The sequence below is a fragment of the Rhinatrema bivittatum genome, chromosome 6 (genome assembly GCF_901001135.1).
Source record: "Rhinatrema bivittatum chromosome 6, aRhiBiv1.1, whole genome shotgun sequence".
Lineage (NCBI taxonomy): Eukaryota > Metazoa > Chordata > Amphibia > Gymnophiona > Rhinatrematidae > Rhinatrema > Rhinatrema bivittatum.
Window position 1 is genome coordinate 38,874,743 of NC_042620.1, and position 13,480 is coordinate 38,888,222.

The following is a 13,480-nucleotide window of genomic DNA, read 5'->3' on the forward strand; positions in this document are numbered from 1 at the left end:
AAGTCACCAGCACTCACATGGTAAAACGATTCCATCTCCACGCTGAGTAATTATCCGTGTCACTTCCTTTCGGATCTTCATTCTGACTATACTGAAGTGCATGTGTCCACTGCATTCTTATCATTACCTAAATAAGCTGGAGAAGTGTCATGTAGCTAAAGGAAGACACCTTTCATAGTCTTCCTGTGTTTGAGGTTCTGGTTCACCATAGCCCCAGTCTCCTGGCACATCAGGAGCCTCCCACAATGGATGAACATGGCTGAAATTTGAATTTAAAAATTATTCACCTTTCCAAATGTATAGCTCAAGGTGGGTTACCATATTCAGATAGAGTTGGTAGGTCCTTCCCCCAGAGGGCTAACAATCTAAGGCATCTACTTACTAAACCACAGTATTTTCAGTTTAGTAAATTCTGAGGGATTTTTCCTGGTGGCCTCACAGCATGGGGCTGCCACTTTTAATGGGCCCACATACTGCCCCTCCCCGATATAATAAAAACCCCTAGGGGTTCTATTGAGAGTCCAGTCCCCCTCCCCTCAGTGTCCCATGAGGCAGCAATAGTCAAAAAATCCAGTTCTGGCACCTCGGTAAGAGACTTATACTAAACTGCAGCCAAATCAGTCCATGGGGAGGGCCTGATACAGGCAACAAGCACTCTTGCACCTGTGCTGGGAAACATGCCCAAAAATAAGAATGGTAATAGGAATGGGTGGGAATACCTCAGAACTACTTTTCAAAGTACAGGTTGCAACCAGATGCAGAGTCGTGGAATATTAGGCACTGGGTCAGCCTCCTGTACTCTCTCCCCTTAATGCTCTTTCATCTGGACCCTGTCCTCATGCACCATCCCACAGCCAGTGCTGCTAAATCTGGCTCCACACGGCTCAGAGTACATTTCAGCCGCGTGGTGCCCACACTCCTGCCCTTAAAGGACCTTCGCAGGCACCACAAGAACAGCACGAAAAGTAAAAAGGTCATACAGGCCAGATGTACTCATAAACCTGCAGAGTCAGATTTACAGAAGCAGCACCACGGGCAGGGGTGAAAGAGGAGAGCGCGTCAAGGATCGGGAAGGGTTCTCCAGGACAGAGCAAGCAGGAGAAGTGCTGGGGGAGAAAGACACAGAGAGAGCGATGATGGGCGAGGGATTGGGTCGAGTAAGGCGTGCCTGAACAGAAGCCAGCTGCTGCTGCTCAGTTTTATTAATGCGCTGGAGGCTTCAGACACAAGACAGAAGATATTGTTGCCCAAGTTCCAGGGATAAAGAGTTTTTCCTCCACCAAATCACAAGAAAAAAAAAATGTTTTCAAAACCACTGCCTTACAAATTAGCAGGACCGCCCTGGACCCAAAATACTGTCACAAAATGTACAGTGCTCAGCACAGACCTGGGTCAGGCTAAGCATACTACCTTGACATTTATTACGAATTTCTTAATCACCTAACAAAATACTAGGCGATATACATAATAAAACATACATAAATAAGAAATCAATAAAAAAGCTTAAAAACACTAGCAAACTCTGGGGTGATTACTACATCCAAAAGGCCACTCCTCAGAGAAAGTCAGATGTATATACTGCTTATCCAATGTTCATAATTCTGCCATTTTTATTCTTGAAGCCTCCTCACGGGAGCTGCTTCTACTCGGCTGGAAACACACACCTGTGACTCAGTGGCAATGCTGTGCGCTGCCCTATAGGGAATCTGGGTAGGGGAAGGAGGGACTATATTATATCAGACCTGACTTCTGTTCATTAGGCCAGCAGATAATTAAACAGCAGTGTCACCAATAGAACAATCAGCACATGTGAAATAAAGACAGCAAGTGCCACATGTTATTCCCGTGAGAACATGTCACTAAAATTCCTGGCACCATGACTGAGGGATGAGTGTCCCAATCACCTGACTGGGAGGCAGACAAGGTACTGCCCATAACTCCTTGAAGTGATGTGATCCATATGGAATGCATTACAGTACTTCGGTTCTGTAATTCCATTTCCACTACGAATAGACTTGACATCAGCTGTGAACAAGTTGCTTATAATTGTGAAACAAAACAAGAAAAAACAAAAAACCGAGCACTTCACATGATAGCTGGGTGCTCCTCAATATTTCCAAACACACACACACACTGCAGGCAGGGGGGATACTTGCATTGCAACAATTATAAAATGTTCCTGCAAAATTCAACTTCCCCAAACCCCTAGGATCAGTCACGCAGTACTGAAAGAATAACTTCACAAAAAGGATCTCATTGGTGGGTGCAGAATGTGATGACATCACCCACTGGGACCAATCAGACCTGGTGAGAGGAATGTGTGACACTAACATGGGCCACCAAAGGCTGAGAGGGAATTCCAGGGAGGCAGCTCATTGATTTGACAGACATTTTCTGAAGGGCTAGGTGATGAATATTCCTAGTCAGTGAGCATACTTTTAGAAATAATGCACAACACAGATAGGATGCAGCTTCCTATTAAAGCAGAGCTGCCATCTATTCGGACTAAGTGCATGCACTGTGGATAGGAATAAGCTGGTAAAACAGCTCCCTTCACATTAACCTGTACTATATAAGTTGAATATAGAAAATTATTTTGATTTGCTACTGGCTTCTACCTTGGACAGGATTACAATTCAAATAGTCCCTTCATGTGACATTTCTCTTTTATGGTCAAACTGGTAATTCTGGAGTGTGTTTTTTGGTTTTGTTGAGGACTTCATTTTATTCCTCACACGCACCCAATTCTAACTTTAGGAACCCGATTAGGTCAATGAGAATACTGGAGGCACACAGGCACAAGCCCCCTCTCCTGTACCTTGTGTCACCTTCCACATACCAACAGAAAGTCACATGGCCACCAGTGCACTGCAAACCTTGATTCCCGGGAAAGGGTGTAATGGGATCTATATATTGCCTTGACCAGCAAGCTGCAGTTCCAGTAAGAGAGACAGAGAAACGAAACATAGGAAAGGTGTTTAAAATCATGAGAAGTCTAGAACAGGTAGATGTGAATTGGCTATTTACTCTTTTGGATAATAGAAAGACTAGGGGGCACTCCATGAAGTTAGCATGTGGCACATTTAAAACTAATCGGAGAAAGTTCTTTTTTACTCAACGCACAATTAAACTCTGGAATTTGTTGCCTGAGGATGTGGTTAGTGCAGTTAGTATAGCTGTGTTTAAAAAAGGATTGGATAAGTTCTTGGAGGAGAAGTCCATTACCTGCTATTAAGTTCACTTAGAGAATAGCCACTGCCATTAGCAACAGTAACATGGAAGAGACTTAGTTTTTGGGTACTTGCCAGGTTCTTATGGCCTGGATTGGCCACTGTTGGAAACAGGATGCTGGGCTTGATGGACCCTTGGTCTGACCCAGTATGGCATGTTCTTATGTAGGGAATGGGGAAAGGCACTGCCATCAGCCGATTAGCATGCACAGTGGGCTGGGTACAGATAAACAGCTCAGGTTGCACAGACAGACCAACCATCTTCACCCGGCAGGGACGGACAGTCTAACAATGTAGCCATTGTTACCCCAAGCAGCCAGGTCTCCAATGCCTTCACTTACTGCATTCCGTGTTGAAAAGGCAATATATTTTGTGTACCAGTGGTTTTATGTAAATCCTTTCTGCTGTACAAAGCAGGAAAGTGCAATGCCAGAAAGGCACGCCACAGTGACAGAGGCAACACACACAGGGTAAAGCGGACTCAAAGGGCAGGGCTTAGAGCACAAAAGGCTCTCACGATGTTGTACAACAGTAAGGATATGGAAATCAAGAATCCAGCACCACTGTATTTTTATCAAAAGAAAATAGATTCCAAAGGGAGGGATGGTTCATGGTACATGTAACAATGTACAAATGCTGCTGTTCCACTATGAGCTTATCTTGCAGTACCAGTTCCTCTCACATCCCTACAGATCAACATTAGTCAGTATGAGACCTATTTTGAAAGAGTGAAATAACTAGACCAGCAGCGAGTTCACGCCCAACTTTTTTGTCCAGTAAGACGCGACTGGTTCTCCAAGAAAGATGGTGCCGAATTGGCAGTGGCCTGGCTGGAACAGCAACAGGAAATGAAGTCAAAAAGCTACCACGATTAAAAATAAATAAATACATAAAAAACAGGCAAGCTTACAATTGCTGTCTCCTTAGATCAGGGATCCAAGATTCTCTCTTGCTCTCTCTACTTGACCAATGGAAGAGAGGGTACAACCACCACACCTCAATACAAAACTAACTCTCCCATTCGATTCTACGTGAGTGAGCACCACATTCAACCTACTGCATTTTTCTTTTAATTTTGGCAAGCAATAGCATTCAGCAAAAAAAAAAAAAAAAAGAAAATGCACATTAATCTGTGCTAGACAAGTTCTGAAATGCTTTGCCATAGTACACAGTCCTAACAGAACAGGGTAAAGCAACTGAACTCCATTCATAAGGGCCTAGAAAAGTTCATACATTATGGTTTTACCCGATATCACATTACCCCTCTCTACAAAAAGAATACACCCATGTCACCCTTACTAAGCATAGCCATAAAAAAAAAAGCTCTTCCACCGTTTTTAATCCAGAAGTCCCATCGTGGGAGCTCTTCTACTCAGTATGTGACTCAGTGGCAGTGCTGTGCACAGCCACACAGAAGATTTAGGGGGTTGGGGGTATCAATTTCTAAAACAGACTTCTGCTTGTCTTAGGACCACGTGAGTTGGCAAATGCTTACACTTTTTCCCAATGTGTATAACGTTACCAGACAACCGAGTACTCTCTGCTACACTATTAACAAGTCATTTCCGAGAGGGCTCCTAGCAAACCTCTTACATCCCCTGTTACTATTTTCAGAGATGCACCAGTCTCCGCTGAACATGGAGTGTAACCCTCAGTGCCACCTGAACTCAGTGTTTGTACACTGGATCCTCAGAGATCTGATCCCCAGGTGTGTCTACAACTCCTCAGTGTTAGCGTCTTGACTCAAGCGAGGAGCTGGCACTACTTCATCAGAGATCCCCTAAGCAGGTGAAGATCTCTAGTTACGAATTCTTAAATTGCTCTCCTAGGTCCAGAACAATGGAGTATTTCCTGTTACTCATTAAAATACTGCAGCAGAAAACCAGAGAACTACAGTCAAATATATTTGTTCAGAGTAGTTAAATCACAAGCAGATTGTGATAAATTGCAGGAAGACCTTGTGAGGCTGGAAAATTGGACATCAAAATGGCAGATGAAATTTAATGTGGATAAGTGCAAGGTGATGTGATGCATATAAGGAAAAATAACCTATGCTATAGTTACACAATGTTAGGTTCCATATTAGGTGCTACTACCCAAGAAAGAGATCTAGGTGTCATAGTGGATAACACACTGAAATTGGCGGTACAGTGTGCTGCGGCAGTCAAAAAAGCAAACAGAATGTTGGGAATTATTAGAAAGGGAATGGGGAATAAAACAGAAAATGTCATAATGCCTCTGTATCGCTCCATGGTGAGACCGCACCTTGAAAACTGTGTACAATTCTGGTCGCCGCATCTCAAAAAAGATATAATTGCGATGGAGAAGGTACAGAGAAGGGTGACCAAAATGATAAAGGGAATGGAACAGCTCCCCTATGAGGAAAGACTAACGAGGTTAGGACTTTGAAGCTTGGAGAAGAGACAGCTGAGGGGGGATATGATAGAGGTGTTTAAAATCATGAGAGGTCTAGAACGGGTAGATGTGAATCGGTTATTTACTCTTTCGGATAGTAGAAAGACTAGAGGGCACTCCATGAAGTTAGCATGTGGCACATTTAAAACTAATCAGAGAAAGTTCTTTTTCACTCAATGCACAATTAAACTCTGGAATTTGTTGCCAGAGGATGTGGTTAGTGCAGTTAGTGTAGCTGTGTTTAAAAAAAGGATTGGATAAGTTCTTGGAGAAGTCCATTACCTGCTATTAATTAAGTTGACTTAGATAATAACCACTTCTATTACTAGCAACGGTAACATGGATTAGACTTAGTTTTTGGGTACTTGCCAGGTTCTTATGGCCTGGATTGGCCACTGTTGGAAACAGGATGCTGGGCTTGATGGACCCTTAGTCTGACCCAGTATGGCAACTTCTTATGTTCTTAAGTCTGAAGTGCTTCTTTATGCCAAACGCCCTTGTAGCATAAAGGAGATACCACCAATTCTTTCCCATTTCCACACTCTTTTATTCAGGCAGAATGACATGTGGGTGGGTGAAAAACCTGCTTTTACTTCTTCTTTAAAAAGGAAATGAACAGAAGGGTAAAAGCCAACTTTCCCTGGCCTCAAAATTCTTTATAAGGGTGTGAATTTTTTTTTCATTCCTCAGCATGCCACGTTGATGGCAATCTACCTCAATGCAATCTGGGTCAGGAGACACAACCATTAAATATTAACTATTTTATTGTACAATTTTAAAACTTCTGTGGCATAAAACATACAGAGGTGGTTGAAGAATCATGTGTGGAGTCCAAGCTTGGAAGAGACAACACCAATCAACGCAGGCAGTCTGTCCATCATACACGAAGTTTGTTGGGATGGCCAACTTCAACATCTTGAACTCTCACGTGGAGGATCTCTGCTTTCAGCTGTTCAATGTTAAGAGCCTTCCCCCTATTACTTGGAAGAAGCTTCGTACTTGACACGTGCTACCTGTCCTATCAGGGAATGACCACTGACATATGCCTGAAGAACATCTCTGCCCTTACATTCATGTGCACGGTCTCGTCATCAAGAAACACACACTAACCTAGTGGCACTGCTATGCAAATAATCTGGACAGAGAATGCTGTGGAGGTAGTTTGCAAGGCCAAGATAAATGGGAGTGGGGTGGAAGGAGGTGGTCAGAGTCCCAGTTATCACACAATAGAGAGACTTGGCCAAGCTCACAGTGTATGCATACAGAGTTCTAGAGGGACCACAATTTGTAACCCCTTGTTAAAAGGAATATCGCTACAGTGGCAGGGTTAGAGAGTTATAAAACCCAAACATCTAGAACTATGGCTGCATCTAAAAGAGTGAGGAACACTCTGAAAGGTGCAGGTACGGTAATGTTTTTACTGGTGCTGTTATGTACCTGTTTTACCATGAATAAGAATCAATTGGTCCTAAGTGCCCCTGTATCACTTACAGATGGCACATAGGATTAGTGCATCCAATGCCGTTACACCTCTCCAGTCTGTCACTGGGAAGATGAGAAGGGGAGTTGTTCTAGTCTGATAATACTGTTACCAGACAATTTATAGACTCGAAACTCAGAGCTCTACCCACAGAAACTGCACAGGTGCCACTAAAGCAGCAGTTGCATTCTTGTGCCAGAAATTCACCACTGACCGCCCCTCTTATCACAAAGTGAAAAATATTTGCCATCACCATGATGTAACTGCACAGCAAACGTTTTCCCTTAATTTGCAATTAGTGAGCCCAAAAGACTTTATCCCTCACATTTCAAAGGTCTCCATATAAAGAGATGCCTCCAAATTAAATGATCCATCATATTAATTTATTATAGCAGGATCTAAAAACAGAAAGCATTACTGTCAGAAATCCACACTGGCAGATCTCAGCTTTTCACAGATACAAACTCTGCTTGTTCTCCCTGGCCGAGATCTGGATTGTTCCTTTGGGAAGGAAGCCTGTTCTGGGTCTTGGGACAACTAGAATGGATGTTTGGCTGCATTAAGAGACCAGTTTAAAGGCAGCAAATTGGTTACTACAAAAAAAAAAAAAGTAGAGGATTGCATATATGGAGAGGACGGAGACATGGAATGGGGCCTGTAACAGATTTTCAGAAACACAGTGGGTCAAGCTTGATTCTAATTTACCTACACACATCTGTGGCGGTTCACAGATTTGTCTCTGATCAGAGAATTGAGGCCTTACTTAGAGCGAGACGAGCTCAGGGTGGTAAGGCACATTTTGGCAGTTACCTCTACATGTCTGCTTAGCATCCAAACTTTCCCCATAGGTTGCAGATACTGCAAAATGTAGCAGCCGGGGTGACTACTGGTAGTGCCAGAGGAGCCAATTCCAGTCCTCTCCATCTGCAGGGGCCTTTGTTTTCCACTTTTATTTTTCCCCAGCAATTTCTCAGTATTTAGGCAGTATATCAACTGTTTGAAAATAAATAATCGAGTGGGGGGGAGGAGGGAGAGGGCTCTTTTCCCCCCCACAGATTTTCCCCCATTTTTACTCAATATAAAACACTGAGAAATTCCCATGAAAAATAAGATAAAATCTGAAAAGGAAGATCCTTATTCATCAGTTACATTGGCTGGGAGAACTAAACTCAAGCCCCTGACCCTCGTTTCCCCGAGTACTGCTAAATAAGGGACTTCAGAATTAGTGAGTAAACTGACAGGGGGTACTGCTACAAGAGAGCGCCACTCCTCTCAGGCTGTTTATTGAGAATATTTCCTATGAACAGACGAGATGGTCCCGTAATAGAGCAGTGCATTCTCAGTGATTTTCCCGGTTCTATTAAACAGTTTACCTACAGAAGCTCAATCAGGGGTTGATCTTTCTTACGTTGGCAAAAGGGTTAAGGCATCCCTCTTCCCAACTAACAGGCCGATTCAATAAAAGTCACCGGAGAGTGGGCGAGCGCCTGCTCTCCCGGCACACGCACAGGCCACTCTCCTGTGTGCCCGAATGAGAAAAAAAAAAATTATTCAAACTAGGGCCAGCAGTAAAAAGAGGTACTAGGGACACTAGCGCGTCCCTAGCACCTTTTTTGGACAGGAGCGGCGGCTGTCAGCGGGTTTGACAGCCGACGCTCAATTTTGCCGGCGTTGGTTCTCAAACCCGCTGACAGCCACGGGTTCGGAAACCGGACGCCAGCAAAATTGAGTGTCCAGTTTTCAACCCGCGAGCAGATTTTACATTTTTTTTATTTTTGATTATTTTTAACTTTTGGGACCTCCGACTTAATATCGCCATGATATTAAGTCGGAGGGTGTACAGAAAAGCACCTACCGAAAGGTAGGTGCCGAGAGAAATTAACGCCTACCTTTGGGTAGGTGCTAATTTCTGAAAGTAAAATGTGCGGCTTGGCTGCACATTTTACTTTCTGTATCGCGCGGGAATGACTAATAGTGCCCACAACATGCATTTGTATGTTGCGGGCACTATTAGTTTCGGGGGGGGGGGGGGGGGTTTGGACGCGCGTCCCTTACGTCGAAAACGCGCGTCCAAACACAGGTTAACAGTGCGCTCCACTGGAGCACACTGTACTGTATCGGCCTGTTAATGCATAGCAGGGGAATTAAGCTGGTGGACTGCTAGGGCATTTGTGACATTCTGTATGCCAGCGATTGTTTGCAGTGTAGATTTGCATCTTGAAAGTCTTGTTACTTGTTTGTGTGCTCTTCTGTTTATTATGTATTAACAGCTTTGACTGTAACTATTTATAGAGCTTCAGTCATTCTAAACTGGAGGCAATTTAGAAATTTTTTTTTTTTTTTAAATAAAATACAAAAAATAAAATTGTCCCCAACCCAAAGCTAAATGATGATGCAGCAAATAACCCCAAAGTGGAAATTCCTTACTGGAACTGAGAATCTGGTAAGGCTTGGTTTGATGTTCATGGAAAGTAAGATGCAAGACAGACAGCAGGGATTAGAAAAGGACAGGCAGCCCAGGGTCACGCTTCCTGCACTCAGCCAATGCACTACAGCAGCTCAGCTATTCCTGTCACAGACTTCCCTACCGCAGGCTGAAGGCAAAGCTGATACCCCGAAAAAAGAAAACTCAGTGCACTTGGAGAACTGAACCAACCAATCTCCCGCATGATAAGATATAAGAACTGTCAAAAAAGACAGAAATTGGGTGGCACCTTACAGACTAACCAATTTATTGAAGTATGAGCTTTCGAGGACAGTGTCTATTTTGTCAGATATCCTGAAAACCTGGCCTGTTTGTGGATCCTGAGGTGGCCACCTCTGTGCTACTGCGTTCAGCACGACCAAACACCTGTGACAGCAATCTGCCAATGGGCTTAACATACAACACTAACATCAACCAAAAAACGAACTTCGCTAGAGGGTGGGAGGAGGAGAAATTAAAAAAACAAAACAAGTGCAATGGTTCATAAATTATGTCTGGTCAGACAACTTGAGGCCTTATTTAGATCAACACACATTCAGGCTGCTGCTGCGTAAGTGCAGTGTAATCTAGAAGTTAGAGCAGTGGGCTGCAAACCAGGCTAACCAGGGTTCAAATCCCATTGCAGCTCCTTGTGACCTTGGGCAAGTCATTTCACCACTGCCTCAGGTACAAAATTTAAGACTGTAAGCCCTCTAGGTACAGGGAAATATCTATTGTACCTATTTTCAGGCAATTTGAATTGCCTGAAAAAGCGGAATATAAATCAAAAATAAAAAGTTAGCACTTTTCATTTAATCTCTCATAAAAAAATGAGAAATTATGAGTTAAGAATAAAGAGGAGAGGGGAAAGGAATCAGACTAACAGGTGGGAAGGGAGGCGGCAAGAAACAAGCCTGTTAATAGCTCTGGAGACTACAGGAATGCTGTTCCACAGTCAAACCAGTTTAGAGACTAGGTCAGAGGAGGTTTCCTCCCAGAGGATAAACAATGCACCAAGCAGCAACACCACAAATAAAGTTAATATTCCTCAACAGTTTATTACAAACGCCCACATAAAATGTGTTGGTAAATCTGATGGAACGCTGATGGAATATTGCTGCTTCATTGGTTATAATAGTGGCCTAGGAATACATACAGCAAGTTATTTGTTATTGCAACACAGACTGACATCAGTCCAGACATTTTTAAATGACCGGACTCAGCTACCTCAGATTTGATGTCCAAGAAGAAAGAACCCACAGCTTCATCCCACATCCCGCTATTTTTCTCCCCTTTTCCCAGCTGTTTGGGAGGTTACAAAACTAGAAACATATGAAGAACAGGGTTAAGTGTTAAGAATAAAATTATTTTTTGTCAGGATGCCAAGAAAGTTAGCAAAGCACAGAAGATCCTTTGGAGGAACAAAACCAAGAGTGAAGATGAAGAATGATTAGACTGTGTGGTATGCACTGGGAATGGAAAAAGGATAGCAAATTTAATAATTCCTTCTTTATATGCTGCCTTCTGTGACACTTCAAAGTGGATTATGTTCAGGTATAACCAGACTAGATGAATCTTAAAATGTCATAATACTGGAGTGGATAACATCCAACACAGGGTCAGTGGTGGTGGTGGTGTGATTGGGGACAGGGCAGTAAAGGAAAAAGTAGTAAACAGAAGTAAATAGTAATATTTACTGGAGCAAGATCTCAAATCAATTTCAGCTTACAGATGTGATCTGAAAGCAAACATTTGCTCCTGCCATATATAAAAAGCCACATTTTTTTTAACAAGTGACAGCAGTATTGTTATTAGTATTTCTTATGAAATAATGAATCCTAATACATTAAGTGTCCTGATGTTTATTTTTTCCATAGATACAAAACAAGATAAACTCGTTTGGGGATACAGCCTCAGGAACAAAACATTCTGTTTTATGTTTGAAGCTTTATCCACAAGTTGCTACATTTATATCTTTATTGTGGAAAAGTAGCAGGAAAAGTTGACAGGAAAAAAAAGCCACACAGATGAATAAGATTATTGCATTTCTCTCCCTTAAATGCTGCCTGATCAGGTTTATTTATGGGTAAAACGTGTTCTCCCCCATCCCAAAGACAACAGTATCCAAAATTTTAGAAGAACTAGCATCTTCTTGCAAAGCAAAATTAGATCTATAGCTTCTACTCCTCATTCCTTAGGCTTTGGCTCTAAGTAATCTCCAAAACAGTCTCATGTTAATGTGAGAATATGACTGTACCTTGGAACCCATCAGAAGTGTGTGTGTGTGTGTGGGGGGGTGGGGGAGTGGTGTAATTGCATTACAGTTACTACATAATGATTGTGTTGTGTTAGATCCTGATGTTGACAGTTTTGAGGGGAGGAGAGGAAAAAAAAGGAACTGCATATTTTTTCCACTATTTGAAAGAATGTTATTTTTATTGGCTACTATATTTAAAAAAGGCAAAAAAACAAAAAACAAAACAAAACCAAATGCGGGTGAGCAATTCAAAATTGCACACTCCCATTAGCTTTTTAAATTATTCCCCACAATTAAATTAGGGTTTACTTTGTGGAAAAACACTTAATTTTAGATTACGTTTAAAAATAGACGATAGCTTTTTAGAGGTGTCCATAACTTTCTTGTTTACAATGGACATTCATTTTCAAGCTTTGCTCCTTCTGGACAGTCACTCTGTTATGGTCTACCAAGGGTTTGTAAACAAAAGGGGGGAAAGGTCAAGCATCCAAAAGTTGCTGGGAAAGTATGCGATCAAAATTACATTTGCCATCTCCCACAAACATCTCATTATTTATCAAGATCATTTGAAAAAAAACATAGAAATAACTGGATCCCGGAAGGAATTCAATTCTACCCACATAATTTGTATCCTGAAAAGAAATTAGGGAACAGATGGATAACCATAAATAGGCAAACCCGTCTAGATTTCAGATTCTCTCTGCGCCACTAGGATGGTATTTTAGTCCATCTGTAAGAGCACCGCAATGAACGTGCAGTCACTTTGCCCGGCTCTGGTTAACGTTAAAAAAAAAAGTGAAGCTAAGCTTCCCTTCCGTTTCCAGCTAAAGCGTCGCTCAAAAGAGTTAAAAGCTTTTTGACGGATTTCGGCCAAGGCAGGCAGCCCTCTTCCCCCCTGTCTAGCTGGCCCGGGGGCCGCCTTCACTCACCCAGGCCGGCAGCTGCTGGAAGTGCTGTAGCCCGCGGCTGATGGCTCCCTGCTCGTCCTCCAGCAGGTCGTACGCCGCCGCCAGGCGCGAGAGTTTCCACCGCTTGTTCTTCCTCCACCACATCCACAGGAAGAGCCCGAGCAGCACCCAGCTGAGGCTGAACCCCAGGTAGCCGGCCAGGTAGACGGGCAGCAGGCAGAGGGAAGCCCGGCACAGGTAGGAGAGCACGTCCAGCAGCAGCTGGTTGGCGGCCGCCGCCTGCTCCTTCTCCCCGGGGTGCTCCTCCGGCTCCGGCTTGGGCTTCGGGGCGGCTTCCATGCTCGTCTGCCTGGCCGCCGCCTAGGAGTGAGCGGGAGCGGGAGCGGTGACACTAAGCAGCAGCCGGACTCGCGCCTGTAACGTTATCCCTCATGCCGCCGCCGGAATGCCTCCGAGCCGCCCTCCTGCTCCGGCTCGGGAAGGGCTCAGGTGAGACGGCTCCGCCCACCCCGTCCCTGCGCACTGAGGGGAGGGGACAGGAGGGGGAGAGAGCGCGCGCCTGCCTGGCCACGCCCAGCTCTGGCCGCGTGAGCCGCTCACGCGCGAGACTCTTCCCATGGGGCAAGGTACGGAAGCTCGTACAGGGTTCCCGCCCTGCTGCCTGTCCCGTTTGGGGATCGTGAAACCATTCGAATCCTGGACAAAGCTAACGGATTAAACCTCTCA

General features: G+C 43.8%; 1 protein-coding gene across 1 annotated transcript in view; it reads right to left on the reverse strand.

Moving 5' to 3' along the window:
• The window catches only part of ESYT3 (extended synaptotagmin 3), a 193,069-nt gene extending 179,789 nt beyond the window's left edge, over positions 1–13,280 (reverse strand). The window contains exon 1 of the mRNA XM_029605310.1: positions 12,776–13,280. Coding sequence (XP_029461170.1) covers positions 12,776–13,093 — 318 coding nt within the window. The 5' untranslated portion in view covers positions 13,094–13,280. The remainder of the gene's footprint in view (positions 1–12,775) is intronic.
• Positions 13,281–13,480: the final 200 nt, after the last annotated feature.